Genomic DNA, 26982 nt, shown 5'->3' on the forward strand with positions numbered 1-26982 from the left:
TTGAAATAAGAGACTTTGTTTTATACCCATCACTTGTTACACCCAGAACCTAACATAAAGCCATGTATACAGTAGAGTCAATACATTGCTATGCAGATGAGAATAGTTTTTTTGGTTTTTGTTTTGTTTCCTCTACCCAGGTGGAGGCCTAAGTATGGGCCCCACCACTGGAGCAATACCTACTCCTATACCCAAGTCTTGCTGGACGGTCTGATCTCATCTGTTGCCCATGCTGGAGTACAGTGGTACAATCTCGGCTCACTGCAACATCTGCCTCCCAGGCTCAAGCATTTTCCAACCTCAGCCTCCAGAGTAGCTGGGACTACAGGCACATACCACCACACCCAGCTAAATTTTGCATTTTTTTGTAAAGGCAAGGTTTTGCCAAGTTGCCCAGGCTGGTCTCAAACTCAAACAATCAGCTTGCCTCAGCCTCCCAAAGCGCTGGGATTATAGGCGTGAACCACTACACCTAGCCAAGAATAGATTTTCTTTATATATACAAGGAAGTTATGAGAAAGAAATTCGCCAAAGCTTTTTTGACAGTTTGTTTTAGAGTGCTGTTTTCCAATATAAGTAATGATGTTTCGTGAGAATGTATCTTTTCTCTGAAATCAATAGAAGTCCAGACTTCTTTGTTTTTTTTTTGAGATGGAGTCTCACTCTGTCGCCCAGGCTGGAGTGCAGTGGTACGATCTCGGCTCACTGCAACCTCCACCTCCTGGGTTCAAGCAATTCTTGTGCCTCAGACTCCCAAGTAGCTAGGATTACGGCATGCACCACCACGCCCGGCTAATTTTTGTATTTTTAGTAGAGGCAGGGTTTCACCATGTTGGCCAGGCTGGTCTTGAACTTCTGACCTCAAGTGATCCACCTGCCTTGGCCTCCCAAAGTGCTGGGCTTACAGGAGGGAGCCACCACACCCAGCCCAGACTTCTAAATAGTTCATCCCTAGTGAGCACTTACTATGTACAAGGCACAGTTCTAAATGCTTTGCATCTTCTGACTGACAATGCTCACAGCAACCCTGTGACTCAGCAGCAACCTGATAATTATCCCCATTTCATAGGGAAGGTCACAGGCAGAGAGAGGTTAAATAAACTTGCCCAAGTTCAACAGCTAAAATATGGCAGAGTTGGGATTTGAACCCAAACAGTCTGGCTGCGAGTGTATTCATTTTAAGCATTTTGGCTAAGGTTATGAAGTTCAGAGTTTAATCCGTACTCTGCACCTATCATATTCCCTTACGTTATTTGCTCACCTGTTTGTATTTCTTACTAAAATGTAAGTGCCTTTGAGGACAGGGACTGTGACTTCTTCATCTTTGTATATGACACAGAACATTCCTAATATACAGGTTAAGTAATGCCTTTCAACCGTCTCTGTAATGCTGTCATAAAAATCAATTCTTTTTTCAGTTCCCTTGGGCCCTTTGTTTGAAATATGAACAGTTTAATGTGTAATTGCTAGATGAACATTAAGCAATATACTTTGCCTACCAAAAAGAGAATCCTGTTTTGTTAGAACACTCCTGAGAGATGAAAAAACAGTGTCTGCAAATTGGTACTTTAGTTCTTTAAGATTAGAAATATCTCCCCAGAAGAAAAAAGATGACAATAAATTTCCTAGTGAGTGCTGCATGAGCAGTCCTGTGGAGAGAAAGACTCCCTTTCCTGAGGCTGATGAGGGACAAAGGCCTGCTCGGGCCACGTTCGCCTCTAGTCCTTGATATTTCTATAACTTGTATTATATAAGTTACTTGGGAGAAAAAAAGCTCTCTCTGAACATCTCAAGCAGCTTTCAACTTGGCTGTGCAATGGGAAGCAATATACTAAAGCAGAGTTTGAAGAGAAAGAGCAACTTTAGAAGGAGCAAGCAGCTAATGCTTGCTTCCTAGGAACCCATAATGAATTTGCTTTCTAAGTACCTTCCCGGTGTTTTCACATTGGGTACGATTGTATTCATTTCAGAAGAAATACGCCATAAGAGCATGCGTCCACTTTAATGTTTCAGTTGGTTCATTTTATTGGTCTCAGTCTTCTTGTCTACTTATGCCCATCAGGAAGACTCCAATCACGGGTAACTTTGAAACTTGCAACAAGCATGCTGTCTACTATCTTTGGTTATCCCAAAAGCATTTTGGCTGGGTGTCCTCAACATCCTTTTCTGTCATTTACCTCACTCCTTAAAGATGGTTTCCCTCTCAGATTTCTCTTGTTCTCTTCTCCAGTGAACTTCTGCTTCACTCACTGTTACTGAATCTTCCTTTGCCAGCGTTGCACTATTTTATCGAGCTTGCTAAATCACTGGCGGTGACATTCAAGTTCTGCAGACTTCCAGCAATGCCACAGTACTGGGCTTTGGCTGAAGCTAATCTAGATAGTACTCCAGAGAGTTCAATGAAAAGTTGAGCAATCAGAACATTAGGTCAATAGGTGTGTAAGTGCTTGTCTGGGTGTGGGTAGAGGTTTGAGTGGGTGTGTAAAAGTTGACAAAGTCTCCGTGCTGCCCAACTTCTCTGTATGACAAGTACGTCTCTGTGCGACAAGGCCAGCTTGTCAAATAAGATGCTTCATGAGCATATATGTACTGCTCCCTGCAGTCATGCCAGTGGTTGGAATGTTCTACCAGAGTTTGAGGCTGTCACACTTCATTTATTAATAGACACTGTGAATCATGGCCAGTGATTTTGACACTTTCCTGGTGGTGCAATCCTACCTGAAGAGCCTTCCTCACTGTGCAAAGCTACCTTGCAGTGTTTGTCCCTGAGATTGCTGCTCTGACTTTGCAGGAATACTAAGATGAGCTGAAGAACTTATCTAGATCATATCTTCCACATCTGCATGTGATGGGGTTTACTGCCTTTTGAAAATCAGTGAAGCTCTTTTACGCCACCAAATTAAGCTTTTTCATCCTTTCTCTTAAGATTCCCTATGCTGAAAAATCTAGTCTCTACTTCCCCTTCCCAGTAGAATCAGCTGCCTGTTTGAATGGCCCCGTGATACCACCTCAGTCTTAATGCCGAGGACAAAATGATGAATTAGCAGCGATTTAATTCTTTGTGAGATTAAGATGTCTCCATTGTCAACTCAAACTTCCTGAAAATGCAGAAAGCCCTAGCATGTAATATCACTTTAAGATGCCAAACAGCTGAGATCAGGGGGTTAATGCTACTGCCACCTCATTTTTATGTCACTTAGTTCCTCAGATAAAAGTCTATTTTAATCAAACTTTTCATCATTTCCTTGTAGCCAATATATCCTTGATGCCAGTTAGAATATCTGATATTAATTATTCAGTCGAAGGCCTCCATTATGAGTTTAACTGAATATTAGTGATTTAAAACATGTTAAGACCCATTACAGTAGTGATGTCCCCAAAGTAGTTTTAACTGAATCTTGAACCACATACATTAAATTATATAGATTTTTACTTTTTCTCTCATTTTCCGTAGAAAATTCCAAACTGCTCCACATTTGTTAACTAAGTACTCTTTCGAGAGGAAGAGTATATGCCTGCTCTTTCAAGAGTGCCAAATCTGACATTACCTTGGACATGAAATCTATTAAGCTTGGTAAGCTGGCTTGCATGTTTTCCCTCCTGCACATATTAAAGGGAGTTTTAGCATTTATTTCCTACTTCTCCAGCCAAAAGAAAAGAAGGTTGTTTTGTGCCTAGGCATCTGCTTAGAGTATTGCTCTATATCTCATTTCTCATAATCCTTGGTAGTTCTTGATGTTTTCCTATCTTATTACCATTCCGCCATCTGCCTCCAAATGCTCATTGCCCTGGAATTATGGTGGTGATTTTCTTGACAGTGCTGTACCGTTTTGCACGATGCACACTGTCATTCTGTACCTACCTCCTCCTGTCTTCTCTGACTCCAACCATTTGCACTGTCCCTTGATTCAAGTTCCTGGGTTTGCTGTATATACGTGTCCTAGTATCAACCTACTATAGACAGAGACACTATGAATAAATGAAGTATATTAATTTATTACAACATCTGATTTGTATGTGTGTGAGGCCTGTGCTTTATGATTATTTAAAATGACATTATATCACTGAAATACACAAGCATCTTGGATAAAACGTTAGTGCCTCACCAAATGCATGAATACATGATATTATTCAACAGGAATAATTAACAGTAAAATCACTACGTTTATTTTCCATTTTTATATACCAAGATCTGCATGCAAATTGTTTCAAAGGTGTCATGTTTATTCCTAAACTAGTTGATTGTATTTAAAAAGAAAATAAAACTAAGAATAATCAAGGCAAGGCAGAGGTTGTAAAACATATTGCGTGCCTGCTATGTCTGTGCATTTTACATGCCTTGTCTCATTTTATCCTCGCTGTCCAGCTGGGCAGGAGTCACATGATGCTTCTTTAATAAAAGAAAAAAATGTATCCTTAAAGTCACAGAATCAGAATCAGAATTCAAACCCAGGACTCTGGTTTCCAAGGCCTTTTTAATTTCACTTGACCCCACATGACTAACGTTGGCAATTTAAGGAGAGGTTGGAATGCTTACATCATCTGTTTTCATAAGTCATGTGAGTTCATGAGATGGGAGATATCTTAGACCATATGACGAATAGCCCGTGTTCATTGTGAACATCTTTTTTTTAAATTATTATTATACTTTAAGTTCTAGGGTACATGTGCACAATGTGCAGGTTTGTTATATATGTATACATGTGCCATGTTGGTGTGCTGCACCCATTAACTCGTCATTTTCATTAGGTGTATCTCCTAATGCTATCCCTCCCCCAAATCCCCCACCCCACAACAGGCCCCAGTGAGTGATGTTCCCCTTACTGTATCCAAGTGCTCTTATTGTTCAATTCCCACCTATAAGTGAGAACATAAACCATCATTCTCAGAAAACTATTGCAAGGACAAAAAACCATTGTGAACATCTTCTAAGGTTCCAGAGAAAATGGAAAATATCAAAATCTACAGGTTATTAAAAAAAAAAAGTAATAAAATACAAGAAAATATTAGGGAATTTATGGAAAATAGAGAAAAAAAACACTTTTGAATCACACAGTTTTTATTTTTTATCACTATGCTAAGTTTTCCCAAAGTAGAAACAAGATAGCTGCCTCTTCCTTACAATTATTCTGTCCCTGTTGGGAACATAAATAGAGATGTGAGTGGCGCCCCCTAGGGCTGCACAGACCATGTGCATGGACCAGGTCCCCAGCCCTTAGATTGCACTCTGCACCGCTCCTCCACAGAACACTCAGAACAGGGCAAGGGGAAGGAGTTAACATTTGTTGAGCCCGTATTATGCTCCAAGAACTCTGGCAAGTACTTTAAATATGTCACCTCATTTATTTCCTGTAACAATCCTGATATAAATATTATCATCCCGATTTTATGGATGAAGAAACCAAGGCTGGGAGATGCAAAGAGATGTGGCTAAGATTGCACATAGAACTAGTGATAGGTTTTGGAGTCAGTTCAGTACCTTCTACCTCTGAAATCTCTGGGCTTTGTGCTGCTTCAAGGTGTCTGGTACTAGGCTGGTTGTAAACAGGTAGGAGAGACACATTACATGACCATCCTTTCCTGAGGCAGCCCTCACTGCTCTGATCCCACCCTAAATCACTGCAGTGTATATTACAATGAGCATTTCAATGAAAAAACCCCTAATAGGCATTCAGAATGACTAAGAACAGCAACCACTGAATCACAGAACTCTCCTTAGCAAATTTAAACACCCACTTCCTTCTAGCCAAAATCTTTTAAATGGTGCTTTTTTGCTTAAAGGCTGCCTCTGTGTTATGCTAGTGAGTTAAATATATATACATATAAACCAGTTGGTTCCACTTCAGCAGTTTTTGCAGCCAGGAAACTATTGTTGGTTCTTTCACAGTGTAGTTCTGGCACATCCTTAAGGGACATGGCTGAGACGCAAATGCCAGACAACTGCGGAAGCATGGCTTCTACTGACTCTGCTGCCTCAAGTCCAGAGAAGAGAGCTTTGGCAGTCAATTACCATGGTGGTGCCACCCGAGCCCATCTGTGCCCTGGATCTCATGTGACACAGGTCCCACGACCTCAGTCATTCTGCCAGGAAACACCTTGGTCCAGCTCCATTATTTCCAGCAAAGGCAAACATTTGTGATACAAATGTGAGAGGGGTTGGTACAAAAACAGCAGCCTCCAGAACGTGTTCCTGCTTCTATTCCAAGTCTCTAATTAAGCCTAGACAGAAGTAGCCAGGGCTTGTCTCAACAGAGGGTTGCCCCACTCTGCAATCAGAACTGACCCTTATGGCCGAACATGGAATGACATGTTAACTAGGTAGGAACCTGGCAATTCTCACTGGCCATTCTCCACCAAGAGTACACTCTGGGGCATCATTAGTACCCTTTCAACTTGGTCATTGCTTGAAAGTGAAGACAGGGTGGTGACTGCTCAGATAAGACTTCTGCCCACTAACTGCTTACATGTGGCTGAGGCAAACACAGACCCTTTTCCAGAAATGATAGTGTCTGACAGCCTGGGTTTTACAAGGCACTGGAAAGAGCTATAATTGTTACAGCAGAGGTTTAAGATGGAAAATAAGCATGTTGAGCTATTTTGAGAAGGAATTTGCCACAGTGAAGTTTTTTTCCTGGAAACAGTCATATAAAATCAGGATGGAGTTAGTATCAGACTTCTTGGTCACTTTCCATTGATATGTTGGTGCCTTTGACAATTTATGTTAAATGTGCAACAAACACCCTTTTACAGCTTTGTCCAACATCAAAATCAGGTCCATATATAAGACAGAATTTCTAGCCAGTGTTTTATAGGAGTGATTTCCGGATGTGGTATCTGTAATGTGGCCAAGATAATATGATGACTCTGCCTTCTGTGGGTCGGTTATAGACAAGTCACTTATGTTACCATCTTGTCAACAACTTGAATTCCTCAGTTAGTCCTTTTTCTGGTTACTTCTTATCCAATTAAAAAAAGTGAAACAGTTCAGTCAGAGCAATGTGCACAACTTATTAGCCCAAACAGATGGGCTAGGAAAGTCATCTACTCTCCTTATTCCTGCATTTAACAGCTATTTATTCATGACCTACTAAGTTCAATACACTCTGTAGGCCCTGAGGATACCATGGTAAGCCCCACAGACACAGTTTCTGTCCTGTGAAGTTCATACTCTAGTGGAGAAGATAGTAATTCAGCAGTCACAAACAAAACATAAAATTGTAACTGCCCATTACAAAAAAGAGAGAGAGATATGTGATTCCAGAAAATAGAATGTGAAATTGCACCAAATCAAGAAGGGAGGGAGACATCAGTTATGATCTGATGGAGATTTGAGACAATAAATAAGGAATATTCCAGAAAGAGAACAGCATGTGCAGAGGCCTTATGTAGGAGAACACATAATGAACAGACTGATAGAAAGCTGTGTGACTGGAACGAAGACTATGGGAATTGAGCAGGAAAGGGAGATAGCAGTCAGACCATGAGTGGTCAAGTGAAGGACATGTGAACTTATTCAAAGACTAGAAACCTTTGCGGGGTTTTAAGCAGAAAGATTATATGGTCGGATTTGTGATCCAGAATGTTTGTCTAGCTGCAAGGTAGAGAATCATTTGGAGAGATGCTGGAGTGAAGCAGACCAGCCAGAGGATTTTGCTGTCGTTCCAGGGACAGATGTTGATAGTGTGTACAAGGGTGATGGTGATGAAAGCAGAATTGGAGAAAAGTGGGAGGAGCTGATGAACCTCGATGATGGATTGCATGTGGGGGTTTGAAGGGTAAGTGAAGCCAGGTGTTAAAAATGGATCCACACACAGCAGCATGGGTGCTGGTCCCACTTCCCAGGAGACAAGGCAAAGAGAGGACTAGGTTTGGCGGGGAGAGATCATGATTAAGCTTTGGGACATGTTAGATTTGAGGTACCTTTCAGACTTCCTGGAGACCACTGAAATGTGTAGAGATGTCTCAACATGGATGGGAATTGCAGTGGCTGATCCAGGATATTAGACAAATGTGTATTCACGAAAACTGAGCAAAAGACCCCAGGGCATATCGGGGTGATGGTGTCATAAGCCACAGAGTCTCATACTCAGAAAGTACAAATAAAGGCAGGTCGACAGTGCAGACTGCAAAAACCTGGACATCCTTCTGTGGCTGTGACATGTCTTCACTGCTTCTATTGACAGTAAAGGCTTATCTATCACTGTCTTTGTAATTTCATTCTGGAAATGATATTTTTCTCAAGTAGGAAGAATTGGTGACTTAATGTCATCTGGCACTGTGTGACTAAGCATAGCTCTGACTCCATGAAGCATAAAGATGAGGGTAAGAAGAAACAGTGGAAACCGTTTTGATATCTGTACTGAGCTTATAAAACAGAATATCTTTGTTCAGAAATATGCACTAAAATATTAAAGGGTAAAGAGGAACAAGTATCCAATTTACTCTCAAATGGCTCAGGAAGTATCAGTATGTATATTTAATAATACGTGTGTGTGTGTGTGTATATATATATATTTTGAAACGGAGTCTCTCTCCATTGCACAGGCTGGAGTACGGTGGTGGGATCTCAGCTCACTGCAAGCTCCGCCTTCCAGATTCACGCCATTCTCCTGCCTCAGCCTCCCAAGTAGCTGGGATGACAGGTGCCCGCCACCACACCTGGCTAATTTTTTTTTTTTTTTTTGTATTTTTAGTAGAGACAGGGTTTCACCATGTTAGCCAGGATGGTCTCAATCTCCTGACCTCGTGATCCACTGGCCTCAGCCTCCCAAAGTGCTGGGATTACAGGTGTGAGCCACCGCACCCAGCCTATACTACTGTTTTACTAGCAATAACAGTAACAAAGAGTAGTGGACATTCTCATAATTTTCTAGTATCAATTCAAAAGTTAAAAAGTCCTCATTTTAGTGTCCTAGGCAGGTCTTCTCCCCACCCCTGAGTAGCAGACTCTGAGATAGGGATTTGAGTGCAAGTGATTTTATTTGGGAAGTGATCCCAGGAAGCATTGGAAGCAGAGTGAGGAAGAGAAGGGAAGAAGGCCAGTACAGAGGACATTAATGAGCAGATTACCTCTGCAGGCAAGAGGGAAGGAGGGCTGTCAATTCCACTGGGTTCTTCTGTAGATGGTAGGGAAGACACTCACACCTTGCCCCACCTGGGGGCAAGAATGTTGAGGTACTTAACTTTTGGTCCCATTTGTCATTGGTTAAGGGTTGCTCCTAAGATATCAACTCCCCAGCACTTCTTCCTATTCAGTGTACTGGTAACAGAAGCCTCAAGCCAGGAAGCACAGATACTTGGATAAGGACCGTAGTGGACAGAAGTGCTGCAGTGATGGGGGTGTGGGGACAGTCTGCTGCCACAACTGAGGAAGTGTGAAGGCCCAGGGTCAAAGCAGATCAGTCTTTGTTGCCTCTTATGAGAGAAAATATGTGAGATTAGTAAGCTGCTCCAGACAATCCTAATGCCTTCACTTTATTATTGGAGTAGGTGCTCTGTGAATTGGTCCTGTCTTGTATGGAACAACACAATGAATACCAATAGCACCAACAGAGCAACCCAAGAGAATAACTCTAGAAGAACGTATTTCTGGTTTCTCTTTGTTTTACTCAAATATGCAATGTATCAAAATGATGTAACGTCTTTGACAAGTTCATTTTCTGTCAAGCCCGTGCTCAGAACATCACTGAAATACAGCAGCACCTCTGGGACACTCTTGGGATTAGGAAAGCCTCTGGAAAATTAAACTTGGTACTGAGGTGCCTGACTCAAAAATGCCCATTAATGAACAATGATAGTTTGAGTGTGTGCTGTGACTTTACCTAGGATCATGGCTATAGACACAGGCAAGGTAAAGTTCTACATGGATTTCAACATGCCATCTTTGCTTCAATTATGAACAGTAAAAATTTGGCCAGACTCAGGGATTTGTCTGATGGCCCTGGTCATGTGTCTTCACAGTCTCACCTTAGCATCAGGTCTTTATGCTAAGACACCAGCCTTGTATCTATGAAGCCTGTAAAACTAGATCAATCACATCCAGTTCAATTAAGATGCTTAGGCTCATCTTCTTAGAACAAAAAGTGTGTGTCATAAGTCAAACAAGCTACAGGATAAATTCCTAGCATGTAATTACCAGGTCAAAGAATGTGAATATTTTTAAAGTTTCTGATGTATATTGCCAGATTGACCTCCAAAAAGGTTGTACTAATTTACACCCCTACCAGCACTGACTATAAATCATTTTTGAAAACCTTTGTCAATTTAATAGGTTAAAAAGTAACAATTATGATCACAAACTATTTTAATTTGTAATTCCTTTACTCTTAGCGAGGTTTAATTTTTCTCATATGTTTATTAGAATCCTTTTTTGTTTGTTTGTTGTAGCCTATCTGTTTGCATGTCATTTCTGTCTAGGTGTTTGTTTTCTTGATTTCCTAGAGCCTTTCATACATTAAGGGCATTAACACTTTGACATATTTAAAATTATTCAAGTTTAACTTAAGCTATCTTTATGGTAATATAAATTTCTAATTTTTATATGTTAAATCTTTCATTTTTGCCTTATAATTTTTTGCTTTTTATATGCAAAACATTATCTCTCTCGATATGAAATATCCATACTTTCTTCTAATCATGTTATTATTTCATTTATTTTGGCACTTCTACAGCAGGAATGCTTTGAACATACATATCATTTTAAGTAGTAATGTGATTTTGTAATATAGTTTCAAGCAATATCAACTGACTGTGATATTGTTATAACTAAAAAATACATGGTGGTCTAGACACCCATGCTGAATGGCTTCAGACAAATATTGCGGAAGATGTCTGTGTAGTTCATTGGCACACGTCAACCAGAATCAATCTGCATCTTGCTCTCACTGACATTATGCCCTATGTCAGGATACTAAGTGTCCTGAAGCTTTCTGACCTGGGTTCTTGGAATGTGATACCGCACCAGGTGTTCAGTGTCCTGGGAATAGTCAAGATCATCCAAATGGACTTTTTTCTCAAAATGGTACTTCCTCTTGCAAAATATATGCTCTTCTCCTTGATGCTCTGCCAGCTGCTGGAAGCCTCTGCCATGTGAGCAAGGCATGCCTGTTGAACTGACACACACACCCTCCATCTCCTGGAGCATGCCTTCCTGTGTTCCTCAGATCTAGGTGATCAGAACTCTAAGTGTGCTCCTCAGAAACACCATTTATAAACACTGGGAGTTGCCTTTTAATTTCTGTGATCAAGAGATTCAGTTTTGCTGGAAGGAGACTTGTCTTGAGATTGTGTGTCAATTTAGCTAAGCCGAAAGGAACTATGAGAGGAGTGGTTCTTAATCTGGGGTCTGTGCGTATCTAAATTGAAAGTGATTAGTTTCAAGGGATCCTCAAATTATCTGAAATTACATGCCAAATGTTTATGAATAATATTTTGTACTTATTCCTGGGGAAAAGGGTGAGTGAGAATTTTGTAACCCAATAAAATGAAAACTGACTGAATTAAGGGATTTACTGTAAAGCCATCTTAAAGGGGTCATTTTTTAAATCCTCATATTATAGTTCCTATGTGACTGGTATTTTCTTCACAGAATAGCAATGCCTTCACAGAGATTATTTCATTTGTAAAAATTTATGAGAAGAAAATACCTACACAGTAGTTTATTGTGTGAAGGGTGTCCTCAATATCAGAGTGAATTTAATAGTTTTAGCAAGAAACCTTATTACGGTCTAACTTTCAGCTCCCCACAACACAGTGTGTATATATATTTCCATTCTGGATGCTGCCTTTTGGTCTGCTTTTAAAGAGAACAAAACCTTCCCAGCATAGAAATCCCAGAAAGCAGGTTGAATGGCATCAAACTCATCCTCCTTGCCCCCACCCATTGCACCAGCAGTGTGAAATACAGAACCTGCTTAAGTTTTAGAGACCAGACATGTGTGTTCACCAGTGGTACCTGAAGAAGGATTTCCACATTCTGCTATCTTCCCAGCTTTGGAAAAATAACATCCTGTTCCCGTCCGCAGAAAGTAGAGAGGGAGAGGAGGCACTCGTGAGAATAAACAGACAACAACCTTCATCACAGCCAAAAGTACTGTGCTGATCCCACCATAAATTATAACAGCATAAAACCACAGGAAATCAGAAGAAAGTAAAATATAAATATTAAATCATAGCCACTCCACCATATATAATTTAGATAAATAATCCATTTGCTGTATGTAGGATATTAGAATATAGCTGTTCGTATGCCACTGGCAACAGTTTATATTTGAAAAGCATAGAGACATTAGCTGCTGGTGGAGGGCAAATGTGTTTTATTCATTCTTATTCTTAACAGCCAAATGTCCGCAAATAAAATACTGATCAATGGCTAAAAATTTAAGGGCTGCTATATCTTTGTCTCATAATATGGATTTGTGGCCTAATCTAGCCCTTTCTTGACCTTTTTGCCTAATGGTGAGATATTAATAAATGAAAGATGGTTACATAAAACATCCTCTGAATGTGAATTTTTTTTTACATATGAGTCATTTCAGGTGGCTGAAGATGGAATGAGCTAACCTGAAAGTAGCAAGCTGCTCACTGTCTTGGCCAAATCAGGCTTAATGCTGAAAGGCATTCTTACTTAAGAAGTCGAGCAGGCCGGGGGTCAAGCCATCAGGCCATGGAGTGCAGCTGTTGGACCACCTTTTGCAGTCTCCAAGGGAACAAGCAAAGAAAATACAGCAAAGAAAATATCTCTAAGAATCAACAGGGAGAGTAAAACAAAAATAACCAGATGTCCCAGAAGACTCTGTTGGTATTATGAAGAAGGCTAGAGCAGGACTAACAGGGTTTGGCTTTTATCAACCTTACTAATAAAAGTCACTTGGCTCTCCATCGAGAAGAGCAGTTGGTACAATATGGAAAGGTTTTAAAGACCATTAATTTCTTGAAATGAAACAGCTGGCCTTATTGGCTATTAAATAATGAGCCAGATTCTCCCCAGTGCCTAAGTCACTCTCTGGTAGTAAATTAGGCATTTAGGGAGGCACATTAACTCTTTAAGAAGATTAGAGTTCGATTTAGTGCACTTTATGCATAGGAAGAAAGTTACAGGGAATCTGGCGGAAGCTGAGCAGAGAAAGGAGGGAGACAAGGTAGACTCAGATGAAAGAAACTAAACACATGATTTGTGTTAACTGGGCAGCTCAGGTGAGCATGGGAAATTGGAGAAGTTGAGCTGTTTAGTTATGTTGTTTACTGTTCTGAATTTCTATGAGCATGAAGGTAGAGTTGAGTCTTCATTTATTGATTCATTCATTCAGTAAACTTTTGCAAAAATAACACTATATAGCCAGCACTGAGGAAGTATTCTTCCATGAAACACAGTCCTTGTCGCTAGGGATTTTCAGTCTCTGGTACCTTGGGTAGGGAGTAGAAGAAGGACAAATTATAGATTATTGCAATCAAGTAGAATAAGTGCTAAAATTTTATATGCATAAATGGAATTTGAAGTGAAGAAGTGGCAAGATGTGTAGCACTTTGTACAACATGCGAGGGTGTTTGACTCTACCCAGAAGGCCTCAGGCCATCGAAGATATTTAAAGAAAGAAATGGTTTAATCAGATTTGCATTGTAGAGAAAACCCCTTGATAATTTGATGGAGAATAAATTGGAGACATAGGCCGGGTGCGGTGGCGCACGCCTGTAATCCCAGCACTTTGAGGGGCTGAGGTGGGTGGATTACCTGAGCTTAGGAGTTTGAGACCACCCCGGGCAATATGGTGAAACCGAATCTCTACTAAAATACAAAAAATTAGCCGGGCGTAGTGGTGGGCACCTGTAGTCCCAGCTACTCGGGAGGCTGAGGCAGGAGAATTGCTTGACCCCAGAAGGCAGAGGTTGCAGTGAGCTGGGATCATGCCATTGCACTCCAGCTTGGACAACAGAGGGATACCCCATCTCCTAAATAAATAAATTGGAGAGACAAGACTAGAATCAGGAAGGGCATTGTGAAACTATGAAGGTGGTCCCTACAAAAGATGCTGAAAGCCTGAAATGAGGACATGAGTGGGTGTATTAATTCATTTTCATGCTGCTAATAAAGTCATACACCCAAGACTGGATAATTTAGAAAGGAAAGATGTTTAATTGACTCACAGTTCCGCATGGCTGGGGAGGCCTCAGGGAACTTACAGTCATGGTGGAAGGGGAAGCAAACAGATCCTTCTTCACATGGCAGCAGCAAGAAGTGAAGAGAGAAGCAGGGGGAAAAGCCCCTTATAAAACCATCAGATCTCATGAGAACTCACTATCTATCACAAGAACAGCATGGAGTTAACTGCCCCCATGATTCGACTACCTCCCACCGGTTCCCTCCCACGGCATGTGGGAATTATGGAAACTATGGTTCAAGATGATATTTGGTTGGGGGCATACAACCAAGTCATATCAGTGGGGAAGGGCAGGAAGGGAAGAGAGGCCTGTGAAGGAGGTGAGCTGACCTGTTTGATGGCTGATTAGATGTGGGCATCAAGGGAAAGACTGGTGCCAGAGATAACTCCGGAGCCAGGCTGGAATAACTGGGTGGCTGGAGGTCCCATTCTCCTCATAGATGAGGAAGGATGGGTGTAAGTCTGGGTGGAAAGGCAGAGTGGTAACAATTCAGGGCTCTAGAGCATGGTTCCAATGGATGGCATATAGAGAACTCGAAGTCATCCATGGCAACCACCTCATGAGATTTGAAATATATATATGAAAAGGAAACTGAGATTTATAAGACTACATAATTCCTAGAATTTAAACTAAATCCCTGGAATAGTATTTTGCTTTGTTTGGTTTTTGTGCCAATGGAAAGGATTTCAAAGATGCAGATGTCTCCAGACTGAGGTTCTAGCATTGATCACCATTAGGAGTATTAAATTGATGGGAAACAAACTGGAAATAGTCATCTCTTAAAAAGCCAACTTTTTTTTTTACAAGGAATTTCTATAGTTAATAAAACATCGATCATTGATACGAATATCAGGAAATTTATACTCTATGTGAGAAGTAGAAAACTGCACAGGTTGCAGACTAGACAAGTTAACAGTTCTTTCTCTGTCAGCACTTAAAATCCATACCGTGACTTCTCTCTGTGGTATGGGGTGAAACGTGCCAATAAATTGACTTAGATGATGTCAGTATCTGAAAATATGGAAGAAATTATATATTGGAGGAAAAAGAAGAAATTCTTATGTATTAAAAGGTGTTGACAGCTTCACCACAGAATAGCAAAAATGTCCTTAAAGATAAAACACTTATTTCAAAATTTTAGAAACCACAATTACAATTTTATATACTACGTGCAGCAAAAGTCATTTTTAGAAAGAACATTGAAATCAAAGTTTACGAAACTAGTAACCTTGTGGCAACTTCCTGGTGAGAACCTCATTCTTCAGGAATGTGAAAAGCATCAAATTAAAAGGGTGGAAAGTTTGTAGATTGCTTAAACATAATTTACCACAGGCGGACAACGAACAAGACAAAACATGTCACTTAATATGATTTGCAAGTCAAGATGTCATCCTGGTGCCAGTTGCATCATGGTTTCAGGAAGAGATTTCCAGGTAGATGGCCATGAACTATGCCATCCATGCCACGCCATCTATGCGGCTATGCCCATGTAAGCATTGTTATCCACAGGCTGTAGCTGGACATGTTTGTTAACAGGTTTCCACCATACACCATAGTGACAATGGCTCCTCTAGAATAATTCCAGAAAGATCTATGCCAACAGTGCTTGTTTGTGTCCTTTCTAGCAGTAAAACCCCCATTTTCTACCATTTAGAGGAATCAATAAAGACTCACTGACTTAGCACTCCAACGGAGGGGCAACTTCACATCATTTTAACATGCTACCTGAACATTTAGCAGGAGACGAAGCCCTTCCCTTCACAGTTAAAGAGTTTAAAAATGAGAATTCCTGGGCTAAGATGCATGTGAGAATATCTTATTCTTTTCTGTGTTGATAAGGAGATGGGGCAAGAAGGTAAGGAGACATGGGAACTTACAGAAGCTGCAGTGGGGAAGTCACTGAGGAGTTAAAAAAAAAAAAGAAGTCACACCAAAGACAGAATTTACAGACTAGAAGCCTACAAGCTGTGGCTTCATCTGTCCTCCGCAGAAAGGTTCATCATCTCGTTTATCAAGGACCCATCTCATAAGCTCCCTTACTGGATGAAGAGAGAAAGCCATTGTTCTAGCAGAGCAAGGCATGATCCACATCAAGATACATTATATACACATGTAAATATATATATACACACACACGAACACTATATATATAAAAGATATGTTTATGTAAGATATATGCATTATACACACACATATATATCGTATAGATACAATATACATAGATACACATACATACACACTGTTTTTAGAGCAGTTTCAGGTTCACACCAAATTTTAGAGGAAGGTGCAGAGATGTCTCATAAACCTCCCACAACACATGCATCACTTCCCTCATTACCAACATTCCCCACCACAGTGGTAGAACTGTTACATCTGATGACCCTGCATTGACACATCATAATCACCCAAAGCCCATAGTTTACAGTAGGTCTCTCTCTTGGTGTTATTCATTCTTTGGGTTTGGACAAGTGTATGACATGTATATATCATTATAGTATCATGCAAAGTATTTTTACTGCCCTAAAAGTCTTACGTGCTCTTCCTAATTATACCCCACTCCATACTGTTACCCCTAGCAACCATTGATCTTTTTGCTGTCTTCATAGTTCTGACTTTTAGAATGTCATGTAATTGGAATCACACAGTATGTAGCCTTTTCAGATTGGCTTCTTTCACTTTATAATACGCATTTAAGTTTCCTCCATGCTTTTTCATGGCTTGATAGCTCATTTCTTTCTAAGGCTGAATAATATTGCAGTGTTTGGTTGTAGCACAGTTGATTCATTCACCTACTAAAGGACATCTTGGTTGCCTCCAGGTTTTGACCATTATGAATAAAGATGCTGTAAACATCTATGGGCAGGTTTTTTTGTGAACATAAGTTTTCAGCTCCTTTGGGTAAATACCAAGGAACATGATTGCTGGATCAAGTGGCAAGACAATGTTTAGTTTTGCAGGAAAGCACCAAACTATCTTCCAAAGTGGCTGTACCATTCTGAATTCCCACAAGCAATGAGTGGGAGTTCCTGTTGCTCCACATCCTTGTCAGCATTTGGTGTTGTCAGTATTTCTAATTGTGGCCATCCTAATAGGTGTGTAGTAGTATTTCATTGTTGTTTTAATTTGCATTTCCTTGATGACATATGATGTGGAGTACCTTTTCATATACTTATTTGCCAATCTTCTTTGATGAGGTGTCTGTTAAGGTCTTTGGCCCATTTTGTAGTTGAGTTTGTTTTCTTCCTGGTGAGTTTTCACATTCTATGTATATTTTGATAACAGGCCTTTAACAGATGTGTCTTTTGCAAATATTTTCTGCCAATTGGTGGCTTCTTTTTTCATTCTCTTTTCACTGTCTTTTGCAGAAGTTTTTAATTTTAATGAAGTTCGGCTTATTTTTTTCATGGCTTGTGACTTTGATGTATCTAAAAAGTCATCACCATACCCAAGGTCATCTAGGTTTTCTCCTATTTTATCTTCTAGGAGTTTTATGGTTTCACATTTTAAATTTAGATCCGTGAGTCATTTTGAGTTAATTTTTGTGAAGGGCATAAGATCTATGTCTAGATTCATTTTTTGCATGTGGATGTCCAGTTGTTCCAGCACCATTTGTTGAAAAGACGGTCTCTTCTCCATTGTATTGCCTTTGGTGCTTTGTCAAAGGTCAGTTGACTGTACTAAAATAGGTCTACTTCCGGACTTCCTATTCTGTTCCATTGATCTATTTGTCTATTCTTTCACCAATACCACAGTGTCATGATTAGTGTTGCTATATGGTAAATCTTAAAGTTGGCTATTATCAGTTCTCTAAGTTTATTCTTCTCCTTCAATATTTGGTTTACTCTTCTTGGTCTTTCCCTCTGCATATAAACTTTAGAATCAGTTTGTAAATATCCAAAAAAGACTTTCTCTGTTTTTGATTGGGATTGCATTGAATCTGTAGATCAACTTGGGAAGAACTAACATCTTAAGAGTATTGAGTCTTCCATCCATAAACATGGAATGTCTCTCCATTTATTTAGGTCTTCTTTGATTTCTTTCATCAGAATGTCATAATTTTCCTTAGATGTTATAAATATTTTGTTAGCTTTATACCTAAGTATTTCATTTTTGAGGGCTGCTAATATAAATGGTATTGTGTTTCTAATTTTAATTTCGCTTGTTCATTACTGGTATATATGAAAGTGATTGACTTTTGTATATTAATTTTGTCTTCTGGAACCTTGCTATAATTGCTTATTAGTTCCAGGAGGGTTTTACCAGTTCTTCCAGATTTTCTACCTATCTGGAAGAACTGATCATCTGATCATGTTAGATGATCAGATGATCATGACATGTCATCATCTGATCATGTCACCTGCAAATGAAGAGTTTATTTTTTCTTTCCTATCTGTAAACCTTCTATTTTTTTTTTCTTGTCTTAGTGCATTAACTAGGACTTCAGTACATTTTTTAGTATCCTGTCTGCTATTTCAAAAACCAACCAAATGAAAACAATGTCCATCAGGGTCAAGAGAAGCAAGTGCTTGAGGAAAATATTTTTCTTCATTTTTTAACCTTAAAAATGTGGTAGGAAATGGGAAAATATTTTAAATAATTCAGAGGATTTGATGCACCATGGGTGATAGGTGAATTATAAAAGAGAAAGCAAACGTACATGGATTTTAGATTCAGATCCCATATGGGCCAAACTACAGAACAAAAAAATAAAAAGCAAAGACTAAAAGAGTAAATGGGTAACATGTATTTAATTATTTCTCAAGGATAGCTTAAAAATGAATTATGCAGGCCGGGCACGGTGGCTCACGCCTGTAATCCCAGCACTTTCGGAGGCCGAGGCAGGCGGATCACGAGGTCAGGAGATGGAGACCATCCTGGCTAACATAGTGAAACCCCGTCTCTACTGAAAATACAAAAAATTAGCCGGGCGTGATGGCGGGCGCCTGTAGTCCCAGCTACTCGGGAGGCTGAGGCAGGAGAATGGCGTGAACCCAGGAGGTGGAGCTTGCAGTGAGCCGAGATTGCACCACTGCACTCCAGCCTGGGTGACAGATCAAGACTCTGTCTCAAAAGAAAAAAAAAAAAAAATGAATTATGCTTGCAATGTTTCTTTTCCTGTGATGACAAACACAGTGGGAATAATTTTTTAAAGGGATCTTCACTTACAATAACAGTGTCTCCAAGAGTGTTCAAGTCTCCCTGCTCTCGTCAGATGGTTCAATGCAGTTGGTTTTTAAAGCTACCGAAGTAACTTCCTGAGTATTTGGCCTGCCTTGTGGATTGATTCAGAACTACCCATTGCTTTCCAAAGAAAGTTGTTTCCGTATTTTATGAACTCTTCTATAACATTTATTTCCGGAACATTGATAAGAATAATGCTGATAGAAAGCAGAAAGCAGTTTAGGCTGCAGGCATATACCTAAGTTTTCTGCTTTGGTGGAGTAAATGTAGAGGTCACCTCACTGGATTGGCTCTGTATCAATGTGTATCCACTCTTTAGCTACTTGTAGCCTGTCTCTCGCCAGGGATATTCACAAGGGCCCTGCTCATTGGCCCCTGAGCAGCCACTCTTCCACTGATAAGCTGCAACATCTGCCCCAGGAATTGATTTCCTCACAGACTCCACTCCTCTCACCATCCTCTCTTTACATCGACAGTGTTACCAGTGCATTAGATCAGGCAAGCTTCTGTGTGTCCATTCCAAATAACAATGTGGTAACTAGAGTTTCCTTAATATCATGTCATCCAAAGCAAGAGTTTTATATCCATTGTCAATACTATGACCATGCATGTCTAAAGAACAAGATCCTCCCCAAAAAAGAAAGACCATTCTCTTGCACATGTTTGTGACATTTAAGAAGTTACAACAGTCACATCTATAACCCTATAATCATCTTGGCACCCATACAGAAAGCTATAGTTAAATTATTGGCAAAGTACACAAGCAGATGAAGGTATGTCTACTATGAAACATAAATAAAACATGTATCCTTGCAAGATAAAGAAATATAAGCCAGAATCTAAGAATGAATGATAAAATAGAATCATGAGAAAAAATGGTATCAAGGTGTTGGTGGTGTAAAAATGGATTGACCCAAAGCCAACCTTTCAAGCTGACCATGTTATATCCAGATTTTACTATCACATAACAATTAGTGATTTAACTGTACAAAGTCAAAATCTATCTATTATATAGATTCTTGCATTGACACATCCTGTCAAATTATCTTACTTTTTCTGTTTTTTCAATGCATTTTAAACTCATCTTCCCAATCAGAAAAAAATAAGCTTTTCCCAACCAGAAAGAATAAGGGCCATCTCTTGAAACCTCTTCTGCATTCTCTGCAGTACCTAGTTAGATAGTAGGTATTTGGTAAATATGTGTTTTCAAAAAATGATTATAATGAGCTATGTTATAATAAAGTGTATCCAGTGTAAGAACACATAACACAATGAACTAAAGAGCAAAACGTAAAAATGTAAATATTCCCATAAAACAAATTTTTGAAGCTGTAAGAAAATATATTTATCTTCCTAGCATTCTAATTGTCTATTTTTGTGTGCCCTGAAGTCTGTTTTCAAAAAAGAAATGAGAATGGTTGAGCACCTGTATTTTGAAAATCAAAATGGAGTGGGGTGGAGGTGTGAGGTATGTCCAAGTTAAAGAATTAATAGAAAACCCTGAGTGGCCCATTTAAGGAAGAAAAAAGGCTATTGTGGCATCATCAACTTTTCCTGGCTCTCTCATTCTCATCCTCATCCTCAGAGATGAGGTCTCCCCTGTGATCCAGAGGTACCTTTCCAGTATCAGTTTGAGAATTCTAATAAACAAAGTGAAGGAGCAGAGTCCCCAAAGGGGTGTCTGTGCCGACAGGGAAGGCAGCTGTGGTTATGAACCAGCACACACCAGCGGCCGCCAAGCTATTGGGACTTTGTGTGAATGGATGACAGTTTTAATTTCACTCCCCAGCAGAGGTGGTATCCAGCCAGCACTACTTCAAACCAATTTTGCAAATCACATTTTGTGGCTGAAAATTGGTTTACTGCACTCGTCCCATTTTGGAGGCCAACCTTGCCTGATTTAAGGTGGTGCCTTTGTTGAGGGGTGACAGTTAAAGAAGGATTCCCTTTTCTCTAATTGAAATGACAGTATATTCTTTCACAGATTAATTTCAACTACCCATATTTATATCCTTTAATCAGGATTTTAAAAACAGCATAATTTTCTGCACTATTTTTTTTCAATTTTGGGGGCAGTAATAATGGCCAGTTGGCTCTTGACATGTATTGCCTTATACAGCAGTTTTATTCCAAGCACTCTACCTCGGACTGTTTATCATTATATTCTTAATTATTTTTAAACTTGATTTTTTCTCACATTTAAGTAAGGGGGGAACGAAGTTTAAGTCATAGATTTCACTGACATTCCTTCTGTGAACTTAAAGATGATACTTCCATAAAGAGATTTGTCCCCTGGACTATATCTCACACTGAAATAAGGGCCTTCTTACTGGAAGAAATATTTCTTAAAAATGAGTACTTGCAAGAAGTGTTCATCTGTGAACTTTTACCAATTAGAAATGGCTCCATACTTAAGACTCTTTAATAATGTCTGTTAAGCAGCATTTTAGCTCATTTTTATAACACATTCAGGTTTGGTGATTTATATTAAACATTAAATGTAATAAATTTAGGTCTTTTTTCAAGTATGACGCACAGTATCTCTGAATCACCCATTTCAGCAGAGTGCCCCTGGAAGGTCCTATCTCTCGCTATCATTCATGCTCATAATAAAATGGGCTTCTCCAGTCTCTTCCTTGACATCTGTAATAATGGGAATGACATGTGAGTGGTGACACTGTAACAGGAGGGCATGTTGATATTGCTTCATGGCTGGGACTGAGTGTCCATGACCGGAGGGCGGGCTGAGAACACACATCAACAACTTGCTGTCTCCCATCTGCACCAAAAGCTATGCTATTACCTATTTTTTAACTATACAAAAATTCAAGGAGTAAGTTTCAGAGCCTTAAAAAAGGTGCTTTATATGTCTCACTCTATATGACTGGAGGTTTTAAAAGAATTAATCACAAAGGATTGAACTTGGAAACATGAATGGATCTCTTAATGATAGTCATATAAGGGAGATTGAAAACCTTCCTCTGTTTCAACCATTCTACCGATGGTTGTTGCATTCTTCACTTGGTGAGTCATGGGAAGGCACGAGACACTAAAATGCCTTGGAAAAAAAGCTACTCTCCTTGATGAAATAATTAGAATAGCCTTCTTTAGAACTATCATGAGAAATTTCACTATAAATTATTCTACTTCATAGTGACAGTGACTTGCAATATAAAGTAAGTTTTGACTGCAATCCGAGTATAAAATGCCAGGATACTTTTGGGAATATGTATCTTTAATGAGAAAATGCTCATATTGCAAGTATTTGAATAAGATTAAGCATTAACTAATGCTTTCATTAAGATACCTAAGCATTTATACCCAAAAGAAAGGGAATTGGTATATCTCTTTGGTATATCAAAGAGATATCTGCCCTCCCACGTTTCTTCCAGCACTGTTCACAATAGCCAAGATTTGGAATCTACCTAAGTGTCTATCAACAAACAAATGGATAAAGAGAATGTGGAGTGGGGGGTGATATATATATATATATCACCTGTCATTTATATCCTGTCATATGTGTGTATATGTGTGTGTATATATATACACATACACACATATATATATGACATTGTATCCTGTCTCATATATGTGTGTGTGTGTGTGTGTATATAGATATATATATGAGACAGGATCTTATTCTTTTTATGGCTGAATAATATTCCACATGGTGCACAAGGATGCAGAAACATAAAATAAATAAGATCTAGTATGTGATAGCACACCAGGGTAACTACAGTCAATAATTTATTATCTATTTTTAAATAACTAAAACAGTGGAATTGGAATGTTCCTAACACAAAGGAATGATAAATGCAGAGGTGGTGGATGCCTCAGTTACCCTGATGCGATCGTTACACATTGTATGTCTGTACCCAAACATCACATGCACCCTGTAAATAGATACACCTCCTATGTGCCCATAAAAACCAAAAATTAAATTTTTAAAAAAGATACCTAAACCATCTAAAAACTTTAATTATTTTCTTAGAATAAAAAGATGGTAGAAGTAGGCATAAGTCCAGTTTTCAGGCACATGAAGGTTATCGCCTCTGTGGCAACATTTGTGGATGGGTTTAGAGATGGTCCACACAGCCTGGCAGCAACTTGGCTCCCAGATGGGGAGCTTGGTCCTGCTATCTTCATTTCTGGTTGGCACTTGGAAATGACTAGATGAGAAGGCATGCGTTAGCCAACCCAAATCCATCCCTCATGCAATCGGTCTTCCATCTCACACGGGCTGTTTCTACAGCCTGTGTGTCTACACCAGCTGGCCTAGAACTTGGGGTGCATTTCCTGTAGAAATGATGCACTATGCAGTGAGCAGATTGCCAGACAAGCACAAATCTACTTAGCTCATGTAAGTGAAGTGCTGTCCATGTGAAAATCGGCTTACAAATATGGTTGCTGTGGGACTTCGGCTGACACACCTGCCCTGGTGTGGGCATTCTCTGCAGCTAAGAGACTCTGGATCATTCCTATCGTCTTGCCTTTACACACTAGAGTCTCATAAAAGATGAGAAGTAATGAACGGAAACAGAATGAAGAAACAGTACTTTTAAGAATACCATTACAATGCTGGTAATTAAAGCAGAAAAAAATAAAATTAAGTAATCATGTTTCATCTATTTTAATAATTGTGCTTGAGAAAAAGCAGGTTCAATCAGAGAAGGATGAGGAAGTAGCTGGAAGCTGTGTTTGAGGTTCTCAAGGAGGCATCTGGCCACTCTCCATGTTGATGACTTTGATTCCTTTGGGGATTTTTTTAAATTCTCTAGACTAGATTATTCTCTTTTCCTCAACTATTTTTGGCAATGAAACACAGAACAAGTGGAACTAAGAGCAACAAGGAAGGGTTTTTTTGTTGTTTTTTTTCCCTACGTGTCTAGGGAGGAGTGAGAGAGGCAGGGAAAGGAGATTGGGAGCTAGTAAAGGAGGTGGCTTTGCCTCTGATAAAGTAACTGAGGAGTTTATGTCGACGCTCGTAGGGAAGCAGCATGCTCAATTCCCTTGCCAACTGATGCAGGTGAGGGAAAAAAAGAAGGGATGAGGAAGAGATATCTGAGCCTGCAGTTCCCTGTGACAGCTGGGGTAAAGGGCACCGAATTCAGGACAGCTCGGTCGTTGAACTGGCCATTCTCAGAGTAGTAGGGAATGGGTGCTTGTGGCGGGTGGGGGGAAGGGTGTAAATATATAACCTAATTGTATAGAAATATAAGTTAATTGTTACAAATGTATATGGAACTGGTTGTTCTTGATTCAGGGAGATTCTGGTTGTTCTTGATCCAGGACAGAAAATGCACAGTATGTGCTCTCCATGGATTCTTTTGTGAAATGAAAATTAGAGCATAGCAAGTGGTTTTGAGCCTTCATTTAACAAGTACTCAGGCACTGCCTGTGTTATCAGCTTGAAAGTCTGCTAAGAATGGATGGGAGAATCAGAGCTGTTCACATTTGCTCTTTGAACTCAGAGAACTGATCTGAGTGCATGGCAATGATGACAGAAGGAATTAGGAAATGCTGGAAATCATATGCAAAGAAGTTAGTCATCTCTCTCCTCCTAAGCTGTGTGTGTGTGTGTGTGTGTGTGTGTGTGTGTGTGTGAGAGAGAGAGAGAGAGAGAGAGAGAGAGAGAGGTGCACATACTATTCTGGATTAGCTTGAGAATAGACATCATGATGGTGGTGGTGACGAGGATGAAAGCAGCTAATAGTCACTGACTGCTCGTTGCGTGCTAGGCCCTGTTCTAAGTATGTTATGTGTATTCACTCATTTAATCCTCACCACATCCCTATCATGTAAGGTTCCATTATTTATTTCACAGTTGAAGCGTTTCTTGCCAAATTTTAATTCAATAGTCCCAAATGCAACCAACACGAATCATACCTTTTGTAAAATGATCTTAAAACCATACTCATTTGGACAAATTGGAACAACCATTTTGATATATAGCAAAGGATACTACGGAGGTCTGCTACAATCTTTAATCTACTTCCGTTTCCTGTCTTACATCCCCCTCTTCCACCTCACCTCCAGTTCTACTGGCCCATCTTCTAACTCTGTCTACACAACCTTGGAAGCCTGTCACTTCCAAAGTGCCCCAATGTGCTCCTTATAAATTGTAAAACAGAGAGGAAGGCGCAGATTTTAAACATTCTCCTTCGTTTTGCTGGGAATTTATACAGTAAAGAGCCATGTTACCCATGACAACCCTAAGACACTACAGGGCATTTTCAAATATTTTGTCTTGGAAACTTGATTTTGGAAGTATTTAGGAAAATGCTTCAAAGTCAAAAATTACAAGCAGTTAATCACAACTGGAAATAATTCTTTGTAGATCTGCACTCCAATATGGTAGTCACAACAACATGGGGCTATCAGACATTTAAATGTGTCTGAATTATGATATACTTTAAATGTAAAATGCACACCAGGTCCCAAGACTTAATGCTAAAAGCAAAAGAATGTTAAATATAAATTATTTTTATATGGATTACTTGTTGACATTATCATATTTTGGATATATTGGGTTAAGTAAAATAAATTATTAAAATTAGTTTTACTTGTGAATGTGGATACAGGAAAGTTTTAAATTGTATATGTGAGGCCAGACACAGTGGCTCATGCTTGCAATCCCAGCACTTTAGGAGGCTAAGGCAGGCGGATCACCTGAGGTCAGGAGTTTGAGACCAGGCTAGCCAATATGGTGAAACCCCGTCCCAACTAAAAATACAAAAATTAGCCTGGTGTGGTGGCACGTACCTGTAATCCCATCTACTCGGGAGGCTGACGCGAGAGAATCACTCGAACCCAGGAGGCAGAGGTTGCAGTGAGCCAAGATTGCGCCACCGCACTCTAGCCTGGGCAACAGAGCGAGAGACTCTATCTCAAAAATAAATAAAATGAATGCTATATGTGACTTGCATTATTTTCTCTTGGGGCAGCACTGCTGTAGACCCTCTGACAAAGAGGCTCCATCTATATATGGTGATGGTAGCTCCTGTTGAACCACCCTGCTGAAAGTTTGAAGAGCACATGTTCAACCTGAGCCTTCTTTTTTGGAAAACACTTTTTTCCCCTTAAATTGTGCATAATACCAGGCACACCTGGATTTCTGGATAATTGCACCCACAAGTGGCTACATGCAGACACAATTAGGTGCTTGCAACTTGTTGAAGGCACAGGTGTCTAATTGCGCCCACAAATGGCCGTTTGACAGGCACCACTCATTGTGCACACCCGCTGATTATGGGCAGAAAATGACGCCAACCAAAATGGAGGCCTGAGTAGTGGAGGCATGAAAATAGGTCCTTCGTAACCCCACAGCCTTGGAATGATTGCTCACTCCTTTCCGGTTTAATCTTTCTTGTGGAATGCCTGCCTAGGTGTTTATGGCAAGAGGCATATTTGGAATGCACAGGCTGGGAGATGAAAATGTGTATGCCCTGTCCCACAAAGTAAATGCTGTCTTGGGCTTTTAAGTGAATTGGGGCTAACAGAACCCACATTGTCAACCTGAGTAACCTTAAAGTGGATTGCACCCTGCTGGGGCCGGCTGTTTATAATGGCTAAAAATGATGGAGTATGTGAGAATCCCCAGGGACCCTTTGGTAAATAGTAGTTTTTAAAGGGTTAATCCAACCT

The 26982-nt window shown here is 39.8% G+C and overlaps 1 protein-coding gene and 1 long non-coding RNA gene across 9 annotated transcripts in view; both read left to right on the forward strand.

The window, feature by feature from the left end:
• PARD3B (par-3 family cell polarity regulator beta) overlaps positions 1-26982 on the forward strand; it is a 1095492-nt gene that overhangs the window by 1030330 nt on the left and 38180 nt on the right. Inside the window, exon 23 of one of the 8 annotated variants that reach the window (XM_021924394.2) lies at positions 12537-13709. The exons of 6 other annotated variants lie outside the window; for them this stretch is intronic. In XM_021924394.2, coding sequence (XP_021780086.1) covers positions 12537-12555 — 19 coding nt within the window. In that variant the 3' untranslated portion in view covers positions 12556-13709. Of the gene's footprint in view, positions 1-11989; positions 12383-12536; positions 13710-26982 lie in introns of those variants that run through there. One more of the 8 variants, XM_031651892.1, reaches the window with a different exon arrangement.
• On the forward strand, positions 426-7238 carry LOC116269239. Its single transcript, XR_004176713.1, has 2 exons — positions 426-3574; positions 5888-7238. It is a non-coding gene; the product is annotated as an uncharacterized LOC116269239 (long non-coding RNA).

Source organism: Papio anubis, chromosome 10, assembly GCF_008728515.1.
Source record: "Papio anubis isolate 15944 chromosome 10, Panubis1.0, whole genome shotgun sequence".
NCBI lineage: Eukaryota > Metazoa > Chordata > Mammalia > Primates > Cercopithecidae > Papio > Papio anubis.